The sequence below is a fragment of the Trichoderma evansii genome, assembly GCF_050947405.1.
Source record: "Trichoderma evansii strain SZMC 28006 chromosome Unknown GGI43scaffold_10, whole genome shotgun sequence".
Lineage (NCBI taxonomy): Eukaryota > Fungi > Ascomycota > Sordariomycetes > Hypocreales > Hypocreaceae > Trichoderma > Trichoderma evansii.
Window position 1 is genome coordinate 1,060,388 of NW_028145196.1, and position 22,709 is coordinate 1,083,096.

General features: G+C 44.4%; 8 protein-coding genes across 8 annotated transcripts; 2 read left to right on the plus strand and 6 right to left on the minus strand.

Moving 5' to 3' along the window:
* The first annotated feature begins 92 nt into the window (after window positions 1-92).
* GGI43DRAFT_405782 (uncharacterized protein) lies at window positions 93-2,082 on the plus strand. The gene is made up of 7 exons (XM_083206075.1): window positions 93-519; window positions 586-677; window positions 740-989; window positions 1,044-1,172; window positions 1,223-1,259; window positions 1,322-1,440; window positions 1,491-2,082. The coding sequence occupies exons 1-7, from the start codon at window positions 271-273 to the stop codon at window positions 2,058-2,060; spliced, it is 1,446 nt and encodes a 481-aa protein (XP_083060688.1). The 5' UTR covers window positions 93-270; the 3' UTR covers window positions 2,061-2,082.
* Window positions 2,083-4,845: 2,763 nt separating this feature from the next.
* Window positions 4,846-6,945, plus strand: GGI43DRAFT_405788 (serine/threonine kinase 16). The gene is made up of 6 exons (XM_083206076.1): window positions 4,846-5,234; window positions 5,298-5,351; window positions 5,418-5,580; window positions 5,651-5,777; window positions 5,826-6,637; window positions 6,695-6,945. Exons 1-6 carry the CDS (start codon window positions 4,955-4,957, stop codon window positions 6,888-6,890), a joined length of 1,632 nt encoding a protein of 543 aa, XP_083060689.1. The 5' UTR covers window positions 4,846-4,954; the 3' UTR covers window positions 6,891-6,945.
* A 137-nt stretch (window positions 6,946-7,082) lies between these two features.
* On the minus strand, window positions 7,083-7,845 carry GGI43DRAFT_405790 (GFA family protein). The gene is made up of 5 exons (XM_083206077.1): window positions 7,721-7,845; window positions 7,643-7,668; window positions 7,481-7,590; window positions 7,393-7,418; window positions 7,083-7,327 (listed from the first exon to the last, which is right to left on the minus strand). The coding sequence occupies exons 1-5, from the start codon at window positions 7,804-7,806 to the stop codon at window positions 7,207-7,209; spliced, it is 369 nt and encodes a 122-aa protein (XP_083060690.1). The 5' UTR covers window positions 7,807-7,845; the 3' UTR covers window positions 7,083-7,206.
* A 617-nt stretch (window positions 7,846-8,462) lies between these two features.
* GGI43DRAFT_405791 (L-asparaginase II) lies at window positions 8,463-9,846 on the minus strand. The gene has a single exon (XM_083206078.1). It carries the CDS (start codon window positions 9,792-9,794, stop codon window positions 8,721-8,723), a length of 1,074 nt encoding a protein of 357 aa, XP_083060691.1. The 5' UTR covers window positions 9,795-9,846; the 3' UTR covers window positions 8,463-8,720.
* A 339-nt stretch (window positions 9,847-10,185) lies between these two features.
* GGI43DRAFT_427569 (zinc-binding alcohol dehydrogenase family protein) lies at window positions 10,186-11,394 on the minus strand (the record flags this gene model as incomplete). The annotated part of the gene is made up of 4 exons (XM_083208829.1): window positions 10,186-10,872; window positions 10,933-11,090; window positions 11,144-11,231; window positions 11,296-11,394. 4 exons carry the CDS (start codon window positions 11,392-11,394, stop codon window positions 10,204-10,206), a joined length of 1,014 nt encoding a protein of 337 aa, XP_083060692.1. The 3' UTR covers window positions 10,186-10,203.
* An 806-nt stretch (window positions 11,395-12,200) lies between these two features.
* On the minus strand, window positions 12,201-14,176 carry GGI43DRAFT_53394 (phosphate transporter). Its single transcript, XM_083209969.1, has 2 exons — window positions 12,614-14,176; window positions 12,201-12,554 (listed from the first exon to the last, which is right to left on the minus strand). Exons 1-2 carry the CDS (start codon window positions 14,004-14,006, stop codon window positions 12,265-12,267), a joined length of 1,683 nt encoding a protein of 560 aa, XP_083060693.1. The 5' UTR covers window positions 14,007-14,176; the 3' UTR covers window positions 12,201-12,264.
* Window positions 14,177-16,247: 2,071 nt separating this feature from the next.
* On the minus strand, window positions 16,248-19,366 carry GGI43DRAFT_423061 (hydantoinase/oxoprolinase family protein; the record flags this gene model as incomplete). The annotated part of the gene is made up of 3 exons (XM_083208183.1): window positions 16,248-16,699; window positions 16,730-17,711; window positions 17,780-19,366. 3 exons carry the CDS (start codon window positions 19,364-19,366, stop codon window positions 16,248-16,250), a joined length of 3,021 nt encoding a protein of 1,006 aa, XP_083060694.1.
* Window positions 19,367-20,138: 772 nt separating this feature from the next.
* On the minus strand, window positions 20,139-21,610 carry GGI43DRAFT_427571 (kinase-like protein; the record flags this gene model as incomplete). Its single annotated transcript, XM_083208830.1, has 4 exons — window positions 20,139-20,711; window positions 20,745-20,857; window positions 20,984-21,278; window positions 21,348-21,610. 4 exons carry the CDS (start codon window positions 21,608-21,610, stop codon window positions 20,177-20,179), a joined length of 1,206 nt encoding a protein of 401 aa, XP_083060695.1. The 3' UTR covers window positions 20,139-20,176.
* Window positions 21,611-22,709: the final 1,099 nt, after the last annotated feature.

The window sequence follows — 22,709 nt, forward strand, 5'->3', positions numbered from 1 at the left end:
CTTTCATTATCTAGTCTAGTGGCGTTGCGTCATGGTCGTTTAGTTGACGTGCTTATGCTAGACCTATCATACCTCTTGGTATCAACGTATCAGCCCACTTTCGGTTAAACTCTTACATATCTTTCTACCTTTGGGTCGATAGTCTATCCCGAAATCTAATATATCTCAGCATTGCTCGATCGGAAGATTAGAAATTCGCATAGTGTGGTGGGATCATATGCTTAATGAGGCTAACTCTCTGCCGGATATAAAATAGTGTATCGGGTTTGCATGTCGCTGACTATTTCATCGATAGCAAATAATCTTCAATACCCAAGAGGAAAAAAGAACATAAAGCTTGCAAAAATGGCAATCCGTCAAAAGCCACTCCGCATTTTAATTGCAGGCGCAGGTATTGCAGGGCTAGCGACTGCCATATCACTTACACGTATATCCAAGATCGCAAATCTAGATATCCAGTTGTATGAGCAAGCCACAGAGCTGCGAGAAATTGGAGCCAGCATTGCTCTTAGTCCCAATGTAAGCTTTATGAAAGCGGTGAGACACGCTTATTTGTGTTATGTTTTGCTGATTGATGGGATGTAGGGCTTGCGGACGCTAGAAAAACTTGGCATTGACGAGGCTCTGGGTGATGAGATTGGATTCAGAGGACCAAGTGGAATACCTCAGATATATAGGTGCCGTATCTCTTAATATGGCTCTAAAGATTGTTCAATTTGCTAATATTATCATGACAAAGGCATTGGAAGACAAATCAAGTAGTATCGGTAGATACCTTTGCCAATGTTCCTGATCGTCGCCATCAGACGGCGAGATTCCACCGAGGACATATCCATGCTACCTTGGTTGAACATGTGCCCAAAGAATGGATTCATCTGAATAAGAAAATCTCTCATGCTGAGAGTAATAATGATGGTGTGGTGCTCCATTTTGAGGATGGCTCTAGTGCCTACGGGGATATTTTGATAGGAGCAGACGGAATTCGATCAGTGAGTCACTGTGTCTAATCTCTATTCAACTGCAAATGTTAACATCAGTACCAGCAAGTCAGAGCAGCCTTTTTCCCTGATTATAAGTTGAGATTCAGTGGAAAAGTATTTATGAGATCCACATTTGACGCATCTCTAGTGGAGGGCAAAATTCCCGATTTGCCAGCTGACGCTGCTCACTGGGTTAGTTTATCCATCTCGCTTTAATGTTAACTCTGCTGACAACCTACCAGTGGGGGACCAAAGATTCATTTTTTTCTTCTCGGCTCGGTAATTTTTGCCCCTAACATTTTTATCTGCAATGTATGCGAAATGTAACTAACTGTCGAAAGGCAAGGGATTATATACAGTTGTTGGCGCATATGACGACGGGCGTAGTGCTGAGGAGTTGGAAAAGTCTATTACATGGGACCAAGTCGGCAATGTCCAATTCTTGAGAGAAAAATATAAGGTACGAATTTCCTCTTGATATTCGTAGATTTCTCAGCTAACGGTTTAAAGGATTGGCATCCCGTGATTAGAGCTCTAACAGAACTGACGCCGCACGCTCGCCTTTACCCCAATTACGCCGGAGAATCTCTCCAGACGTGGGTGCCAGCTTCACGAGTGACTCTGGTAGGCGATGCGGCGCACACTCATGGAGGCTCATTTGCTGCAGGCGGGTCGCTGGCTCTCGACGATTCTCTTGCCCTCGGGCTGGCCTTCAAGCATGTTTTCGCTTCGGGAGGACTCTCATTCTCGAAAGAAAATATTCAACAAGCATTGACGCTCTATGACCAAACGCGAAGACCTCACACAGCACGCTTGTTGAGCATTGTTCACAGTTTGATGAATCGTAAAGCTCCAACTTTTGCGACACCGGGAGAGGAAGATGAGGCTCTCAGAACTAGAATGAGGAGCAGGCCTGATCTTTTATGGCTATCTGAGCACGACGTTGAAAAATCATTCAATCTTGTCGTTGAAGAGAGTGAAAAGCATAATATAGAAATTCAGAGTACAACCGGAGCCACGCAACTGTACCATGGGGCAGAAAATGTTGTTGCATCACCTGCATTTGAAAGCAAGCTATAGCTTGCAGTGCGCTAAAGAAAACAACCTGATAGATTATATGGTAAAATATTTATATAAAAGGCCTTACGAGAATACTATTGCCCGCACATCACTAATGTCTTCATGTGCACATGCGTTTGCCATTGTCATGACCTCCATCCAAATGTTCTCTATTATGAAGGACCATTCATTTATCACTGAGGAGTATTTTTTGGCTGCTGTATTTCGAATTTCGGAGTCGACTGACAGTCTACCGGACGGTGCATTCAAGAAAAGAACAAGTGTTCTGAGACCTCTCTACAGTTGTTCCCTTTCCATGTGCTCGCATGGTTCATGGTTTATACATGTGCCTTGTTGTAAATGGGGGGGGAAGTATGGTTGCTTAGTATTCCGATTGACGTTTAATATTGTAAAAGCCTTGGATAAGGAGCATGGCAATATCGAAGCTATGGAGAGAGAATGGCCAGGAAAAACAAAATTAAACATTTTCAATGTAGTCTGTTGCAGTTTTTGCATGCCTTGGTACACCTGCATCGGTCTCCGTCTTTCCCCTCTTTTATTATTATGCTGCTACAAATATGTACGTGAAATCCCCGTCGGGTCGGGGGCGCGCATAGGTATGAAGCCGACCGTGGATGTTAGGCCGCCAATGTTACCAATATGACCTTCTGCAGTTGAATACTGGGGACGCAGCGAACGGATATTAAAATGCAATACTTGCATCATTTTGGCAAAGAGTGTTCTTAAACTGAAGAAAAAGATACAAAAAGATATCAATTTTCAAAATAGAACGTGCTGAGCTACGTAGGGGCGAGACGTCTGCGCGCGAGTATTAGTCATAGCCAACATAGCCATCTACAATAAAATGCTTTCCATTTTTCTTATTACTTATACACCATACTTATTAACTATCCCTTCATCTAATTTTGGACTTCGAATTCGCGCGACATTAATTTTCATTAATAACGTAGCAGCGAAGGTTTATTCAAGAGGCATGTGTTTGACTGGCAAGTCGATTCGCAGAGTACATGGGCACTGAGCTGAGAGCACAGAGCCGACCTGGGGAAACGTTTTGCGGGGAAGCTGCGGGGGAAGCACTACGGCAATCCATCGCGGCAATATACATTGGCACTAAAGAGGGACTGCGTGGAGCTACTAGTGAATGAGGAAGCATTTAGTAAACATAGTCCCAGCCAAGCCAGCAAAGCCCCTGACCCAAATGGTTGCGTATTAGATCGGTTCTGATTTATTGTCGCTAGTGTACGCTATTCTAAGTGAGCAATTGTTATACTGTAAGAGGACACTTAGGGCTACGATCCCACTGTGTTGGCCGCAGGAATATCGTATCATATGTAGTAAGAAGATCTTCCTAAAAAGCTACATTGAGATCGAATTACCCGCTTAAGCATGTTGCGCTAGTTCAACTACTGTCGCAGGGCTAATTTTCAGGGCGTTGTGAATGAGAAAGATCCTGAAACTAGCGATACATTGGGCTTTTGCGATGGAATAAAGATTTAAAAAGAGTGGTATAATGTGTATGGCATTGATACTCTTAGCGAACCTCACGATTGGCCCGCGTCTGTTACTCGGAAGCAATTGGCTAAGATACTATCGCCACCCATCAGTTGGCTAGGTATGTACTTCATGGTTTGGGACACTCATACCCGCTTAAATAAAACAATTTTATACGAACTGGTTAGATATAATATACTACTTAAAATATGTGATAGATATATCTGATTAATTACCATACTCTACGTTACTGACCTTATCTGCAAAAAGTTATCCTTACGACATTCTTTATAATTTCCCATATAACAGCTTAGTGGTAAAATATCAGCAGTAATTGTCTTTCTAAAATGCTTCCTGGATTGATGCCCTTAGATTCACGATTTTTCTAATAGCGCATCCGGGAAGATCTAGAAAACATGTAGTCAAATACAATGAGTTCTTGCGCACTACAGAATCATTCTAATAGATACATTTTCAACATTAGGTCTTACACCGAGCAGCTCAGCTTATCAATCTGATCAATCACCATGTTAATGCAGGCACCTGATTAGGATTCCCCTCGCCTCTGTTTGTGTGTTAGTTGCCTGTCGAGAAGAGACTTCAAGTCTTGGTTTGTACTGAGAAAATATCCTATTCTCGTCAGCATATTTAGTGTGTAATCGTCTCATCAAGTTTGCGATAACTATCGTCGAATGGAGCTAGTGTTCAATGAAGAGATTGTAATATTACGAGGATGTCTGCCTAAGCTCGATTTCATCAACAAGTCTCCTCATTCGCTAGCGCACTTGTGTGTTATTAATGAGACGTTTAGTATCAGTCTACCAATTTCTCAGGTTTTCGAACATGCCTTCAATTCATAAGGCGCCTCTTATTCATGTTCACTAGCAGCAGAGACACCTAGCAGTGGCTATCACATAATGCGGGGATATCCAGCATTAAAGGAAGATGTTGACTCGCTTATTATGGAGTAGATAGAAAACAATCTGCGCTAACGATTGGTAAATCTGGGGGCGGATCAGCACAGAGGTTGCGTAACCAATGGTGCATGGGCTATATGTAGTATAGGCTCGGGTGATGGAGCACAGATACGGTGCCTTATTGCCGATTGACGAATTGATGATGCCCTATGTTCTAAATACCCATGTCGCTGGCCAGTTTAATGCCTGGCTAAGCATGTAGAGCATGCACATCGCTGGCTCAATTTACGGCCCTAGAGAATGTCGCAGTGGTGTTATCCCGAAATTCAATTGGTCGAATCGCTACATTACTCGCAGTAAAGGTGTACCCTTGCCATCCCCCCTTCATATAAAGAGTGTTGCTGGCTTGAAGTCGTTCCTTTTTATGTGGCTCCAGCTTTGGTCCTGTGCATAACCACTCTTGACATCGCCTTCAAGCTCTCCATCATGAGCCAAATATTAGGGGATCGCACTCTGCAGGATATCGAGAATGAGCTCGATATTAGGATATATCCTGGGACTGAGGTGATGGTAGATGTTGGATCTCACTATTTCATCAAATCCAGCAATAGTAAAGAAGAGGGGCGCGTACTCGTTCCCCAGCCTTCCGATGACCCCCTTGACCCTCTGAACTGGTCTTTACTATGGAAAATCACGACTTTGCTTTGCGTTAGCTTTGTCTCCATTAGTCAAAATCTTGGTCCTCTTGCAAATGCGCCTCTATTCGGTGAGTATCTCAAAATGACAACATAGGTTTCTGACACCTAATAACTTTTTTTACTCTACATAGGATTGTACATGGAGGAGTGGAACATTGATCTGGCCGATGCTATTCAGACGACTGGTGAGCTTTCGCTAATGATAATAACCCATCACTCAATCTGCAGTCACCACTAATCGCTGGTTTTAGCTGTGACAATCCTGGTACTCGGCTTTAGCAATTTAGTATGGGTTCCGATCTCGACATGCTTCGGTAGAAGGCCAGCTCTTATTTTCAGCACTCTAGTATGTACCATTTCTTCAATTTGGAGAGTGCGAGCCACCAGTTACAAATCTTTTCTTGGAGCATCCGCGTATGATTCGCCTTCCAGTGCATTTATGCGCGATTACGATACAGAAAATTGAATCGTTAACGTTTACTAGCCTCAACGGCTTCGGCGCTGGCCCATGTGAAAGTATGATGCCGCAAATAATTGCTGACGTTATCTTTCTTCATGATCGTGGCAAATATCAGACATTGTACTTTACAATTTACTTTGGGTCTCTTGCTGTTCGTACATAGACCTTTTAGACGTGACACGTCGCTAACGCTTGATAGATTGGTCCCATTATAGCTGGCAGTATGGCTGAGCGTTATGGGTGGAGGAGCTTCTGGTGGTTTAACACGGGCCTTCTCATCTTCACTCTGATTCTAAACATTGTGCTTCTTCCAGAAACACGTTTCGCTCGAAAAACACATAACAAACAGCTTTCGGAGCCTGCTGCACCCGTTAACCTACCGGAAATGAAGAGCAGCTCTGTTATAGACCATTCAGAGAATGTTTCCAATCAACAACCTCAGGATCATTGGCTATCGCGAGGGCACCCGTCTCTAAAGCAATTTAGTCCTTGGGGCTCATATCAGGGGAATATTTTGCAAGAATTATGGCTTCCATGGTATCTTCTTGCCTTCCCTATTGTTGAGTTTGCCGCTTTTGTTGTTTCATTTTCCGCATCCGGCTTTCTAATGGCCAACTTGACCCAGCAACAATTTTTTGGAGCGCCGCCCTATAATTTTTCAACCGAACAAGTCGGATTTACCAATTTCGCTATTTTTGCAGGCCAGATGATTGGATTATTGACCTCTGGTCCACTATCAGACTGGGTTGCAAGTTACTTTACCAAGCGCAATCGAGGTATTAGAGAGCCTGAAATGAGACTGATTACCATGATTCCTTACGCTTTAATCATGATCATTGGCCTTGTCGTGGTTGGCGTAGGCTATAGTCGGCTATGGTCGTGGCAAGTCATTGTCATTGTAGGGTATACTTTGCTCGGAATGCAAGTAACAAGTTTACCGAGTATAGCATCAACCTACGCCGTTGACAGCTACAAACCAGCCACGGGCGCTGTTTTTGTTGCAATTACTATGTAAGTCAAACTATTCACGTCATAATCATTCTTTTTCTAGCTAATGGTCAATAAAAGTAACAAGAATGTGTGGGGCTACGGGTTTGGCAAATTTATCACGCCCTGGACACTTGAGATTGGCTATCTCGCGCCTATTATGACACTGATGGCCTTGATTGCATTTTTCTGTAGTTTTGGTGTATTATTTTGGCGGTTCGGAAAATCTCTCCGAGGCAGATCAAAGGATTCGTTTCTACACCAGCTAGACAGCTAGACAGCCAGACTCTGAACATATATCACAGAAATTGGACGATATTTGCAACTAAAAAGACATATTGCGTAGCTCTTGATTGAACTTTTGTCGGTGGCTATGACGTCAGAACGTAAATTTAGCTGTTAGTACCAGAAATTCTTCAAGTGCCTTAGTATCAAATACATAAAGCTCAGAAGTATCATCTTCTCAAGATCGCTTTACCAAAATTCTCATGTTCAAAAATGGCTATCGACACTATTAAAGATTCTGTTAGGGTAGAGATATGATACAATAGAACACCCAATATCAAGTCAAAGAGAAGATGAAGTAATAGTGTTCATATCCAATGAATCTGCCGATCCTGGTAGACATCTGTCTTTGTTGGAATGATCTCATCAAACAGAGAAGCTTTTATAAAGTATTTTCCCGCCATACTTTCCAGTTGGCTGTAGATAGGGCTATGGAATCAGTATAAAGTCAGCAATGCTTTCTATATAATCGTTAATATACTGATTGATCGGACCTTCCACACGTTTGGCAAAATGTTCGCTAATTAAACAACATGGATTAGTAAATATTCGATAGACCTACATTAAACCGAATAAACGAACCTTCACTGTAGCTTTAGATATAGTGTTGATATCAATATACTGCTTTCTTGAATCATTAGAATCATGCACCGTTACTTCGTCTTCGCCAAGAATATAATTAATCGAGAAAGCTGTTCAACTGTCAGTCGAGTGAGACACAGTTAATAGCGATGTTAAGCGTACGTCCGCCAGCACGACGACAATTCAGGCTGGCATATTTATTAATATAGTGTCTTAATACTGAAGCAATATATATCTCACCAATGGCATGCATAAGTCATAGATGGGGCTGTAGCGAGTGTAACGGTGACAGAACCACAATTACAAGTGCCACTATATGAAGCCATATGTCGCAATTATATGATACTTGAACTAATAGGGAGGCCTAGGTACAGGATAGTTCGCCGTTTGCAGTGCACTGGTGGCCACTTCCCTGCGATATTTATACTAAAATCCACTTCTACTCCAGATTTAGCGCTCTACATTACCGAAGATACCGATTCCGCCCATTAGGCAATCCAGCCGAGGATGGTCGATTTTGCTCCGCCAAACTTTTTTTCGCCTGCCATGTGTAGTGCAACCAAGGCCCCTAAATCTAATGAAATAGAATACATCTTTTTAGATATCTAATAATACTAATTCCAAAGTGAGCGACCCACAGTTTTCGATACTATCTTGTGTTTCTTCAGTATGTGGCGTTTGTGGTTACCCTACCTCATGAGCCATCCTAAATTAAGTTTTTTATTTTTATTTTTATTTTTTTAAGTCTTCTAACGTTCATAGTATACGGTACCTTGCCGTTGTATTGTACTATGTTACCTGACACGTGGTGTAGCGATAGGTCTTAAGTAGTATATGGGTATATAACTTCCTGGCTGATTTTCACTTATTGGAAACCGCGCGATGCTATATTAAAGTCTAGGTATCACTTATGCTCTGTTTCGTATTGATCAATGGTCAAAATATCTTGCAGAACGTAGATTTGCCACACAAAGCAGAGGAATTTTGATGACATAGGGATTTGCTTTATTAGGATAGAAAATGTAAAACCTACAGCTACTGCTCCTGTAAGATAAGCATACAGGAGCGTATGATGTTAACACACCCCAAGGGCATATACTTTTATAGTTTTCTATCGGAGATTAGAGAAGTACAAAATCTTTATTATAAATGTAAGAATTCGGCAGGAATCAAAACTAAGATCCGAAATCTCCGCGTTGCCCGCGGTAGTACTTCCGCTCAGCCCTCAAGTCAGTATCGCCTAGCTGGTTGGTCGAAAACTAAAGTGAAATTTCGTACTGCCTGTAACAATGCCCTTGGTATTTTTAATTTTAGGATGGTGATATGCGTCCAGATTTTCTTTGCTTTCTTGATTGTAAATCTTCATCCGTCCTAGAATTTCAGCAACTGCGGCATAAAGGATATCCAAGCTGCCGTCTTCAATCTTTACCGCGATGCCAACCGCACCAACAGCTCCCATGTTCCGCGATATCTCCGATTCGCGCATTCCAACGCCGTAACAACCGTCTGCGCCGACTTTGCCAATCAGCGATCCCTGGAAAGCTTCCATGAGAAGAGTACAAAATCGACCTTCGCCGCCAACCAATTCAGGCATTTGGGACATGGCGTTAAATATTTGCCCCATACGCTGCGTTCTGGAAGCGATACTATCGCCGCTTGCCAACGCGTCAGATGCCTCAGCGAACGAAGCATATACCTTTGCAAGGCAAGAGAGCGGGAGTGCCGGTGCTGGCATGTTACATCCGTCAACTCCCCACTTGACTTCCTCTTCGCTCAAGCCGGACAGTTCCTCTACAATTCTCCTGACTCTTGCTTGAATTGGATGCGTCAACAAGTGGTAGTCATTTGAAGAAGCAGCCAGAGCTCTAGCTCCCGCTAGCATACCCGCGTGTTTGCCAGAGCAGTTGTTGTGGATCCCTGTAGGTTCAAAATCACGCTTTATCCATGCGCGGTTTACCGCTGGGTTGAGAGCAGGATGGCCACCACACTGTAGTTGGTCTTCAGTGTGCTGCGATTTAGCTAGCATTCTCTGAGCCCGCGCAATATGTCGGTCCTCGCTGCTATGTGAGGCGCACATGAGGGCTAGATCAGCATCATCAAAATCAAACTTCTCAAGCGCCCCAGTTTCTGCGACTGCCAGCGCTTGAGCAGGCTTCGCAGCTGAACGCAGCAAAGTAATACGTAAGGGATCCCCTAGGCTAAATAGAAGCTGTCCCGTGGAATCCACAATGGCAGCGTGAACAAAGTGTTTGTTCTCAATAATGCCATTTCTGTCGATGATGACATAGCTGTCATTGTAAGGGGGTATCGTCATGTCGAAACAGTGACTTACCGTGAATTTTGGAAAAATGTAGGAATTTGTAAACTGGTTATGCATGTATTGTCATGTTCACTTGGAAGTGTTCCTTGACCGCGCGTGACCCACATGTTGAGAGGGCGCTTCTCTTCAAATTTTCCTACTACTGCCGCTGTTAGTGGTACAGAATTTTATTACCAGCTTATTACCCAATAGTATACAAGATCCGTCTACGAACTTTGAACCATGACAATCAATATTTCAATGACTTCAAATTTACAAAATATATTCCCTCTTCACTAGAAGACGAGTCTGCAAAGGGCACTATCTTATTCGCCTAGAACGATCTCTATATAAATAAATAACTGCAGAGTATCTTATATAAACTAGCCAATGGCTCTCTTTGTTCCGCGGAACTCGCATTTGTTTATTCTGGCACAATGATCAATCTAGTGCCGTGATTTTCGCCATATTTCAGAATCCTCCAGGCCTCTTCTGTTTTATCTAATCCCCCAACAGCTGTAATAGGGATAGACTTGAGCTGTTTCTGTTCCAAAGCAGTCTCTAAATAATTCCACCAAAACCACTCTGTAAACTCACGATTCTTTTCGTCCAAGTAGTCATCAATATACTGGACAAAATGCCCAGTAACATGTTCGGGCAATTGTACTCCCGCGCGGACTCCCATTGTGGTCAAAAATGAGCCACCTCCTAAAGCGGCTAAAATTTTACCGATTTTAACTTGGTCTTCGGCGGAATCAGCCGCTGCGAAAACAGCCTTGAATGGACCCAATGAAGAGGCTACAGCGACAACATCCGCTGCTGTACGGTCCACGAAATGAGCGATCCCAAATTGCGCTGCCAGCTCGCGATGGCGTCCAGATGCAACGCCAACAACTTCGTAGCCAGCTTGTCTTGCTAGCTGTGCAGCAAATATTCCCATTGACGACGACACTCCCCAAACAAGAATCTTTTCACCGGTCGAAATGGCACTTGGTATCTGCGGCTTGTTTAAACGGAGATGAAGGACTAGAGCGCTCATTGCTGCATAAGAAGTCGCAAGATTCGCAGCTTCACCAAAGGGCACGTCACCAATCTGAGAATAATAGCAATGAGCATTCATACCAATTTTTTTTTTCCTTTACAACCAACGAACCTTTGAAGCCAGATTTTCCGGGACGAGGCAGTATTTTTGATAGGCCCCAAAGCGACTATCATTTCGTAGAACACCCGTAGTATTTGTCAAGATGCGATCGCCAGGCTGAAATCGGGTTACTCCAGGACCCGTCTTTTTAACGATACCAGAGGCAGAAACTGTTATATTTTAGCAATGAAGATGAAAAAAGAAAAATACTATATGCACTCACGGCCAATAATGGTTGGATATTTAAGTGAGATTGGGATGAGGCCCTCTTGCATTTTCCATTCCCCAGGCTGAACCGCTACGGCTTTCACCTTGGTTCCCAAATTAGTATAATTCTATGAATCCAGCAGCTCACATATCAGAGATTAAACGAACCTGTATCAACATTTCCCCTTTTCCAGGTTCGTATAAGTCTCCAGGGCCAAGTTTGGGGCGCTCTCCAACTCCAACAAGCCAGTAACCCTCATTAGCCATTTTGTATTTATTTGGGTATTTTCTGTTTCTGTTTGAAAGTGAGTAGTTTATAAAATCCAGCTTAACATTTCCGCCAATATGAAATAATGTATTGGTTTACCGTGATATTTGTATGTTGTATCTCACAACCATTCATTTCGGTGCAGCAATGCTTTCATTTTACAAACAGACGTACATGTATTATTTGTCATGTATTACCCAATCTTGCTAACAGTAGAACTCTCTGGCTGACTTTCCAATAAAGTCTCCCTGTTATCTCATTTGGTGGCTTTTCTCGATTGTGTAATTCCGACTCTAAAGTCATTTTTGGATTTGTAATCGACGCTATAGTTACATACATCGCATACATCGACCCCTTGAGTTTAAGCAATCCAAATTTAATTGGAGTAAAAAACATATCCGTCTCCACAAAGGGCTATGGAATCAGTCTGGTAGCTTGATCTGCTAATGATGAGAAAGCAAGCTGGCGCTGTCTGATTAATTTTAGACATGTGTGTGGAAGACCAGTTTATTTGCGTGGAAATAGTGGTGTTACCCTGTGGAAACCCACTGTGATTTTCGATGTGAAGGTTCGGCTGATTCGCTTAAAATAACAAATAAACCCTTACAAAGGCGGCAGTAGTTTTCATTATCTACATTCTTTTATCATTGAAGAGCTGATCGTTTTCTTTTATAAATTCAAAATAAAGACAAAAAAACCCCTCATCCGTATGGCGAAAATATATAAAGTTATGCATAGCTGAGCAAGAAGCGAGCAACTAAAATACCGATTAATTTATGACATCCAGTCTTGGTTTCAAAATATCCGAAAAAGTTCTATTAATTAGTATACTTCTAAACCATCTTATCTAATTTTTCTTTTGAACTATCTTATGATGCGAAGTGTGGCGCATTTAGGAAGAGACCCATGAGGATACCGCCGAGGGTGCCTGCGATGGGAATAGTCATGATCCAAGAAAATAGCAGAAGCCCAACTCGCTGGAAGTTAACAGCTTTCAGTGTACCGTTGCAGAGACCAACTCCAACTGTTGCGCCAGTGATACACATAGATGTAGAGACAGGCAGAGAGTACTGAGAAAAGACAAGAACAGTAATAGCAGCGCCCATTTCCATGGAAGCACCTCTAGAAGGAGAGTGGTAGGTAATCTTATTACCCATGACTATTTCTCACAGTTAGCAGCTAACACTAAGCAAAGGATGGAAGTTTAGCGATACTTACCTTTCATAATGTTATAACCGTAGGTGATGAGACCGATTGATATCATAGCAGCCAAAACAGCTAATTGCCAAACAGGAACAGGGGCTTTTGCCGCAGCAGCGTTACCAGTTCTCCAAGCAGAGTAGATGACGGCCCAAGGCCCGACAGAGTTGCCAATATCATTAGCACCATGGGCAAAAGAAGCAGTACATGCTGTCAAAACCTGAATGAAAGAGTATGTGTGCTCAACTTCGTTCGAATACTTCTCAGCATTGGCGTATACACGCTTCATGCGATCACCATCGGGGGTTCCCTCAGTACCGGTCTGGGCAGCATGAATATCGTAATAAAATCCATAGAGAACACCACAAACAATCATGGCTGGGATGCGCTTTGCCAAGATTCTGATATTATGCCACTCGTATACTTGACCTGGACCCATGGGGTTATCGCGAAGTGTGCGCATGGCCCAGCCAATTGGCCCTCGACTTCTGTAAAGGTGGGAATTAAATTTGGCATCATTTGCTTTTGTTTGTTCCTCATAGCTAGGTTTATTGGCCTCGACCAATGAAAGGTTTTTCTCAGTCGGAATAGGGGTGGTCGTGATGTCGTCGCTATCAGTCTTCTTCGGCGAGTCGCTATCGAGTGACTCGGTCTGTAACGAACGGCTAGATTCATGAACATGCTCTTCTTCTTGAACAACGGCATAGTTGGGGACGGCAGCAGATTCAGCATCGGCAGGAGCTGGGCGATTCCAAAGGAGAGGGCCGAGGATAAACATCCACCACTTGACAGTGTAGTCTTTCTTTAGAATCTTGGCGCGCGCAAAAGGCACAAAGAAGAGGGCAGATAGAAGGCAAACACCTCCGCCTGTGCCCATAGTGACGGCAGCAATGTACCATGCTGGCTTCTTGCCCAAGCCGAGGTTGGGAGATCCCTTGTAGACAATTGATAGAGTGCAGATTGTGCCAGCAATGAGAAAGAAGAATGGGGAGGTATATACTGCCCATTTAGCAGGACTCTTCCTGACATGGACAACAAACTTAATCAGAAGGAAAATAGTAGCAGCAAAGCCTCCAGCGATGGCAGGGGCCATTCCCAGTCCAGAAAAGATGGCGCCGAGGCCCTTGCCATTGTTCCATCCCCACTGGACTTGTCCTGCGCCTACCGTTGCGACACCGACGCCAGCAACAGCAGAGATGAGCGAGTAGGTAGAGGACACGTGAGCAGAATGGCGAGTACACCACATTACCCAGGAGGATGCGGCGGCAAGAGCACATGTAAAAGCAAGCATCTGGACACCAGCGTTGCCTTGGAAAGCAGCGTTTGGAATAATACCGTTCTTGATAGTATCCGCAGTTCGGGCACCAACAGTAATGGCGCCTAGCATCTCGAAGACGGTTCCGAGGACCATAGCTTGTCGGTATGAGATTGATCTAGATGAGACACTGGTAGCCCAAGAGTTGGCAACATCATCTAAAGGAGACAAGTAATGTGAGCATCATGTTGCTTCGTATATTCATTCATTGAAGCTGTATTTCAAGAGACGCACTTGCACCGTTGTTATAGGCATCTAGCATGGCAAATAAAGTGCCAATGGCAAAGATGTAATCGTATTGATGGAGCACCATTTTGAAAGATGAGTACCTGGGCAGCTCAAAGAGGCAACCAGAGTAGTCTTTGGAGGATTTGAATGATGAAAGAAAAGAAACCGAGATGGAATCTCAGGACTGCTGCACAGGATGTGTCAGATATTATACAAATCTTCCATATGCGAGTCTCACTAGCACGTGTGCATCCTGTAGCCGAAAGACGGCCATAGCGCAGGGTGTTAGAATTCTTACGTTTCGGTCCAACTTCATGGCTATTCGCGTGCTCACATCCGTCAATGGATTGTAGAGTCTATTAGAGGAAAATAAGAATAAAGTGGAGTATAATATTGTGGTCTTTTCCCACTTAAGATACCGAAGTCTCTTAGTAAATACGAATATCACAGGGAAATGGTAAAACAAGTCGACGTATGGCAATATGTTTCGCTTAGACTTGAGGCAGCAGCTGCTTGGCAATGTATTTGTGGAACTTCGCATCGTTCAACCGGACGACGCCGTTGAATGAGGCCACCTTCAGCGAGATATTATGAATCGTCTTTCTTCCTATCAGATCTTTAAAAAAATACACGTGGGTTCCAGCAAGACATCTTAACGGTAGATCGATATAGCCCCCGGACCCACTGACTGGGTATGATACTTCGGCCAAGAGATTCCTGAAGCGGCCGCATAGTCCACCATATCTCAAAGTTGGACGAAGTGTCGCGTGAATGCCCAGGAAACAGGGCAAGACGGACAGCGTAGAAGCATATTACGATGACAACAGGAGTAGGGCCAGAAATCTACAACGCTCGGATACCTGGATTGATATAGCAGGTGCTCTCTAGCCTGAGCTTCGTTCGTGCAGGAGACAATATGATGATGAAAAGCCTGTAGAGGCACTAACATGAAAATATCGATTGCGACAGAGCACGTGCTTGAATACATTAAGAAAAAGATTTCTTTCGTCGGCTTTGCCAAGCTTGGCAAATCATTGAGCTTAACCACAGTAAGGTTGACTACTGGGGGACCGCTGCATAAACTTAATAATTAAGCTTGGCGGCGAATCTAACGCTAGCTATTTCCAGATCTCTTACCATGGAGTGGCGGCCCCTGCCACGAGCGGCTTTTTGCAGCTATGATGGTTTACGGCTAGATTTAATAGTATTTCTCGAGAACTAGCAGCAAGAAACGACAATTCAGGGTCCTTTGCGCATACGTACTATGGGTTAGCGTAGAGGCAATTTATTTTAATGCCATTAGCTACATATACTTGTTAACGTCTGCCAAGGCCTTATTTCTTGCCACGCCGCAGCACGTGCCACGGCTCGGTGCCCAGAACGTTTGAATGGCGGCGCCCAGAACACTCTGCCTCAGCTAGTGCTGTAGCCAAGAAGCCAGGGGGCATCGATCCAACAGTTCACATATAACTCGTCCACTTCTTCGGTATCTTTTGTCGGTGGTTACTTTTTCATTTAGTCATACCAACAAAATGCTTATTGGACAACAGATTTGAGATGGGCAGACTTATCACAGTGCCTGCCTCGCGCACGTGTCCCTCCCACTACCATGAAGAACCAGGTAAAACTTTTTAAGCATCACCTAACGTAGCGGTGATTTAACTCACTCGTTAAGTTACCAAGCTGTTCCAAACAAGCAGGCACCCAAACGTGTTTGAATAGTCTTATTGTTATTACATAATCGCCACTTCAATGTTATTCTTTAGCTGTGTGCGATTCTTCTGGAGCATTGAATACGTACGTGCAGCCCCCTTCTAATGCGTTCAAAAAAGGAAGGGGGGAAAGAAAAAAAAGAGAAAGGGTATGCTGCCTACCTTGGCCTCGGATGCCGTGGAATATAAAGGGATTTTTTTTTGTTCGCAAAGCCATTTTTTATTTTCGGTCTCAGAATAATTATGAAAGTGCCCCTTAGAATGCAAGTCAAGGATATTTCATACAGTTCTTTTCATTTTCTATGTTCGGTAATAGCCTAATTGTTGTTCCAAGCAGCAGCTCCGTCCTGCTCAAATCACTTGCCTTATGCAATATGACTTTTTTTATGAAAGTAATCTAAGAGATATTGTACTCATCAATAACGCTCTTTGGAGCTGAGTAGTTTCCAAGCGGCTTGTACTTCAAATATCCCATATCAAAGCCCTCAGGGCCTCCGATTCTGATACCCTCTTCAGTACCGGTCCATTGCTCGCTTGCAGCAATGCCTATGACAATAACACGTTGGCCATATCGGTAATCCTGCGTACCAATACCTTCACCATCTTCGGCATCTAGGACGGCGACAAGGTCTGGCACAACGGCTAATATCTCGCCTTGAAGATCTTCAGAATCTAAAGAAGACGATTTGATCGGTTCGCTGCTAGGAGATTTCTTTATGGCAGCGATATTCTCATTTTTGAATGGGAGTACAACATGGCCATTGAAACTGTCTCCACCCTCGCCCTCAATAATACACTCACCATAGAGATGGGCTTTACGAAGCGTCCGCCTCACACTGACGATTTTTCCTCACCATAGAACCTTGGCAGCATCAGGACCGCCGCACTCGTTGACAATAGACTCTGCCATCGTATCAAGACTATTCAACTGACGTGCCAAGTGTACGGCTTTTCCGATACGCCATGATTGCGACAGGGTGTTATGAATAGCCCAGCGTTTGTACTCGGCGCCAGAAGCGGGCGCAACAGCCACACCGGCGAGAGATCCGAGCTCACTAATCGCGGCGCGTAGGAGTCGTTCAACAACTTTGTCTGATTTGGCCTGGGAAACAATTACCGAAGCTCCATTGCCATCACTAAGCGCCATGGGTAGATACACCGGCTGGCGATCACCATAAACATATGGCGTTGTCTGCCATAGCACGGGGTATGCGCGACCACAGTAGTCGCCATCGACAGTCGGCAAGTCAAGGTTCGAGCTGGCACCGACCACAAAGCTTTGCATGCCGTTTGCACCACCGACTTCCAAGCAATTGAGATGCGTGATTGGGTCTTCTAATAGTCGCATTAGCTCTCTCTGAGCCTCAAGTAGCTCGTCCGCCGGAAGTCTCTCGGAAAAGACATTGGGGGCGCCGCCGAAGCATGCTCCTCCCACAACGGCTTTATCGTCGACATCACGAGAGTCGACCACGCGAATCAAATCGCCATTGCGTATCATTTGTCGAAGGCGCATAGCCGTCGGGAATGGATAGCCACCACCTCCTGATCCGAGAATATTGCACCCGGTAGCAATCCAGTAAATATCCGTCTCGCTAAGACACCACACTCGACCCTTGACCTTGGGCTTGTATGAACGCAAGTCGCTAGAATATCCATCTGATACTCTATATTCCTCTACTGGAGTTATGAGAAAATCACCAGGGCCTGTTTTACGCTCGCCCTGGGAAGTGTTCAAGTCGTCCACTGAATTTACTGGGTTATCCACATCGCCCATACCATCAACTGTAAACTCTAGACTCAGAGTGTTATAATCGAAATCACCTACAGCGCGAACAATAAATCGGGCTTTGTTTTCGACATACTTGCGTGAAACGAGTTAGTGCCTGGCCTATTGATATGCAAGCATTTTAGGTAGCCCCATAAACTTACCGACATCGGGAGTGTCTCCATCTCGACAATTTGAACTGACAAAGGAAGGGTGCCTGCATCGACTGTTTTGTTGATGGCAGATATCTTAATATCTTCAAGCCACTGCTGTTCTGTATTAGGGCCAATCGTCTTGATGGTATCGATCACAACGCTCAACCCAGCCATGGCCGCACCAATTGCATTCACAATGCCTGACCATGGCGGCCGGAGCACTTCACTCGCGCCTTTAAGCTTGCTCGGAGCCAAGATAGCGCCACCACCAACCAACAGCACAGGCAGGTCTTCCGGAGACGTCTTCATAGAGTCTATAGCCTGTTCCAACTTTGACTTTACAGCTTCCTGGAAATCGTGAATTTCTTCTGCGCCTAAACCAGAGCGTGCCGCAAGCACCTCCGGTGAACCGATCGCTAAAGTAGAATCCGCTGAAACAGCACAGTCGGTGGCTGTCAGGACAGCGCCACCAAATACCATTGCATCATCTGTAAGTCGGTGGCCGACACTCTCTGGACCAACAGTCATGCCCTTATCACGATGGACGAGCGACCCTCCGCCAAGACCGATGCTGGCGACGTCTGGGTAAGAAAAGTTCATTCTAACCCCTGCCAAGTTGCTGAAAGCCGCTCGCTGCCTTGGGAAACCTGAAGGAAGCAGAAGTCCAATATCCGTGGTTGTACCACCAATATCGACCACTATCATTGGCTTCTTACCGTCCTGTTTGCCCAGCGAATACTTCTCTACAAGAAAAGCAGCTCCGCGCATGCTATTGGTCGGCCCACTAGAAAACGTCCTTATTGGCAAATTTGCAGCAAGTCGTCCTGGGAGGACTGTTCCGTCATTTTGAGTTATAAATACCGGGCAGTTCAGGCCCAGTTGTTTTAGTGGTCGCTGAAATAAGCGTAAAGTCTGCCGCGCATATCGCAAGATGGCTGCGTTGAGGATCGCGGCGTTTTCACGCTCGATGAACCCAATATTGGCAACCTCGCTGGAGAGTACAACATCACAGTCCGGCAGCTCTTGGCGCACAATCTCAGCTACAAGCTGTTCCTGGCTCTCTCCGGAATCGAGGGGACTGTAGATTCCATTAACGACGACTGAATGAATACCCTTTTGCTTGATAAGTGCACACTCTGCTCGAACTTCAGCTGGATCGATGTCGTCGATGGGTCTGCCGTCCACTTGTAGCCCTCCTCTCAATAAAGCGTGATGGCCGAGCACGAGTCTTCGCAAGTCATTTGGCCATTCACTGCAAGGCTTCGTATGTTTGCTGAAGGGGTAGCCCAGCCTCAGCACGGCAACCCTGGAGAGCCGATTGGCATCTCGCTCTACAACAGCGTTAACAAAGTGTGTGGTTCCTATCGTCACGCTGACAATATCCGATTTTCTATCCGTCGACTTAAGTAAGTTGCTGAGTGCGGTTTTTATGCCGTCGCTCGGATCCGGTGTCGTAGGTGTCTTGTGCCAAGCTAGTATGGCCTTGTCTGGCTCCGAGGGATAAGTTAAATCAATAAGCACACCGTCAGTGTTTGTACCGCCTACGTCAACCCCAACTCGCAGACGTTTATGTGAAAAAGCTCGTTGTTCGTCCATTTATAGATTTAGTTGACGCCAAAAGTATTGATGGGGGAAACAAATCAAAGCCAATTTGCACCACGTCGGTTACGGCTCAGCACTGTTGGCTCTTAGCCGGAATATTTGCGTTATTATATGTTTGCTGATGGCGGGTAAAATAATGCAAGGGTTGACATACATCGGATTCGGAATGGGTAATGGTGTTATTTTTTTTTTTAACCTGATAGCTGAAAATGTAACACCTATCACTGTGCAGACCCCTCTGTAGCCTATTCTTCATCATACAAGTATCTTCATTAACAGTTGCAAATCTAGTTAATTTTGCAATCAGTCTTCTAATTAAATAAAATTAAGTTCTTATCTGAGAACTAATTCAGATAGTTTGAACTTTAGAGAATGGAAATATATATCAATTCCGATAAAAAGGTACGCAAACAGATGCTAATGTACATATTACCATCTAGTATGAGCGCGAGCGTCCATAGCGCTTATTAGCCTATAGTAATCTATAGAGATGTTTTCGCTAGCGAAGATTACTCACTTTTGGATTGGATACACTAGTCCTAGCGGATGAATGAGCTGTAGAGGATACCTGAATTGGAATTTGCTCAAAGTGGTAATTTAGACCAATGGTTTAGACTATTGTGTATGTTTTCTTCTTCTGGATTCTATTCGTTATAATAGGTGTATTATATTACTACTCTATATTCATCGAAGGTATGCAAGAGTTTTTGTCAGCTTTATGAAGTATAGTAAATAAATAGTAGGGCACGTATAACCAAGGTTACAATATTATTAAGTACCGTTTTTATCTACTCTATTGTTAAACTACGCTAATGCACCCAGCCAAGGATGTCGCAAAATATCTTCTGGTGTTGGGCGCTCCTCGGGATCGATCTTCATCATTGTCTTCAAGAATGAGACAAAACATTCTCTTTGTTCTTGATCGAGACCAGGCAGCCAATCTTCAGATAACAAACCAGGCCCGTCTACAGGATCTGGGTCTTGAACGCGTCCCTCGCTATCAAACAGCCTACCAACAATATCCGGATTCCCTTTCTCAAGAAGTTTCGTTGGGAAGGGCCCAAATAGGTCAACAACTTCAGTCAGGTGTCTCTTGAGCTCGTAGTGGCCGTCTGGAGGGACTCTGCCACTGAATATTCTCACAACACGAAAGAGTTCCAGTATTACAGCACCAAGATTCCACCAGTCGGTGGCAGTGCCCCAAGGAGCTTCAATAAGGACCTCTGGTGAGCGAAGAGCCACTGGCTGGATCTTCTCAGTGAGATGCTTCGCAGTCCAGCTGGAGACACCCCAATCTCCCAGTTTAATGTCGAATTCGTCCACACGATTATCGTCTGATCTGTTGAAATAGAAAGCACGCAGCGGTCAGCACGGTATAGGACTGTACTGTGGTTCTTCTCGGTCTTGCTGAGGGATGTCTATTGCCTTGAGATATCCAGACTCAACCAAGGAGTAGTCACGGAACTTGACGAAGATATTATCAGGCTTTATATCTAATTGAGATATGTGAGTCAATTACCATAAGAATCAAGGGAATCGTCAGGCCTTGGCGGCACTCTTAATACCTGTATGAATAACGTCGAGTTAATGCGCAAAGTCGAGAGCCAATACAAGCTGAATTGCGAATCTGCGCATGACTGAATATGGTATCATGCCTCTAGAAAACCAGGCGCCGAAGCTGAGGAGAGTTTCGCCCATGAGCTCAAAGATAAAGCATATGTGAGTGCCGTTTGGGCCTTGGTGTTCAAATTGACTGATTAGATGACAAATGTATTTGTAGCCGAACAGATTGCGATCCTCCCCATTTCGGAGATGGGTTAAAATTTCTCTTTCAAAGATGTCATTCCCGCCACCATAGGATCCAGCGCTTAATATTTTCAGTGCCCGGAATTCATGCTGTATATTACTGTGCAGCAGTTAGAACGTCAGTGATATATAAAACAATAAAATATACAGCGAGCGAGACCCTGCTCACCTAGCCTGTAAATCTCTGACTAGCCAGACTGTTGAATAGCGCCCATAACCGATCTTACTGAGGACCTTGAATCTGTTATTAAAGATATCATCGATATATACAGGATGGAAGCCTCCAGATGTATATGCGGCTCTTCCCTCTTCGATCTCCTCAGTCGCAGCACCTGGCTGAGAGGAATGTTCGGACGGCTGATCAATATCAGAGTTTTGTGGGGGGGAAGACTGGGTTCCAGGTAATTCCGGCTTATCTTGAGCGCTATTCATTCTGAAGGATGCGTATTTAGAAGAGCCCTGAAGCAGGTAAACTGTAGACACTAATGCCCAGGCAACGCTGATGCTTATGTTTCATGCAGCTGCCAACAACCGCCGCCGCCTACAGCCGCGCTATCTGGACTTCAGACACGGTCGCATGCAAGTAGCCAGCGTCGACGCTACGTAACCAATGGCGGCATTAAACAGCAAATAACTGGTCCGCACATCCCTACATAATAATATTTGTTTGTGGCGCGCGGCAAAATGGATATATACATTCAGCTTTTCTATTTTTAACCTTATTCGCGTGCTATGTGTATATGAATTGTGTTTAGTACATTAAAGTATAGCAATATTTTGTTTTTAGAAACGTTACGTGCAGTCTTGAAAGTGGCTTTTAAATCAGCAAATAATATCCGTTGCCTGTAACTACTTACATTGTGTATTATCTTATTCGCTCCTTCCACATCAATTTGTGAATAGTTATCCTTAGGTACATTTATAATCGGGTGACTTTTTAAATAGGGAGCCCAAAGACATGAAATAATCATTTGCATTTAAAGGGCTTGCGAATGATAAGTGTAAAAGCTTCTGGAAGTCTATATTTTGCTAGAGGTACTCCGTAGATTGCCTGCGATTACTTATCATCTTTATCATTCGGTCTAATACGGTTATAGCAGCCTAACTACGATCATTATCGGCATAAGTGATGATATTGGATAGGTAGTTTCGCATAAACAAATTCGGCAGAAATAGCGGAGTTCAGTAATTGGAATGACTTCTTTGACTGAACAACTCATTACATCATCTTAAAATATCGGTCCAGTTGTTGAGTCATCAAGCAACTCCTTTTGCATTTTTACTACTGCATCTTAATCAACACGTGAATTACAAGTCCTCATCTAATATAATTTACTAGAAAATACAACATTTTGGTCCTTCACTCTCATGTCGTGAGGGAAAAGTACTGTAAGTGGATCAAAGCATACACAAACGTTACCAATCGCGCTTGTTTGATCATATAGGGGGGGGGGGGGGGGGGGGGGGGGGGGGCGGGGGGGGGGGGGGGGGGGGCGGGGGGGCCGGGGGGGGGGGGGGGGCGCCAGCCCGC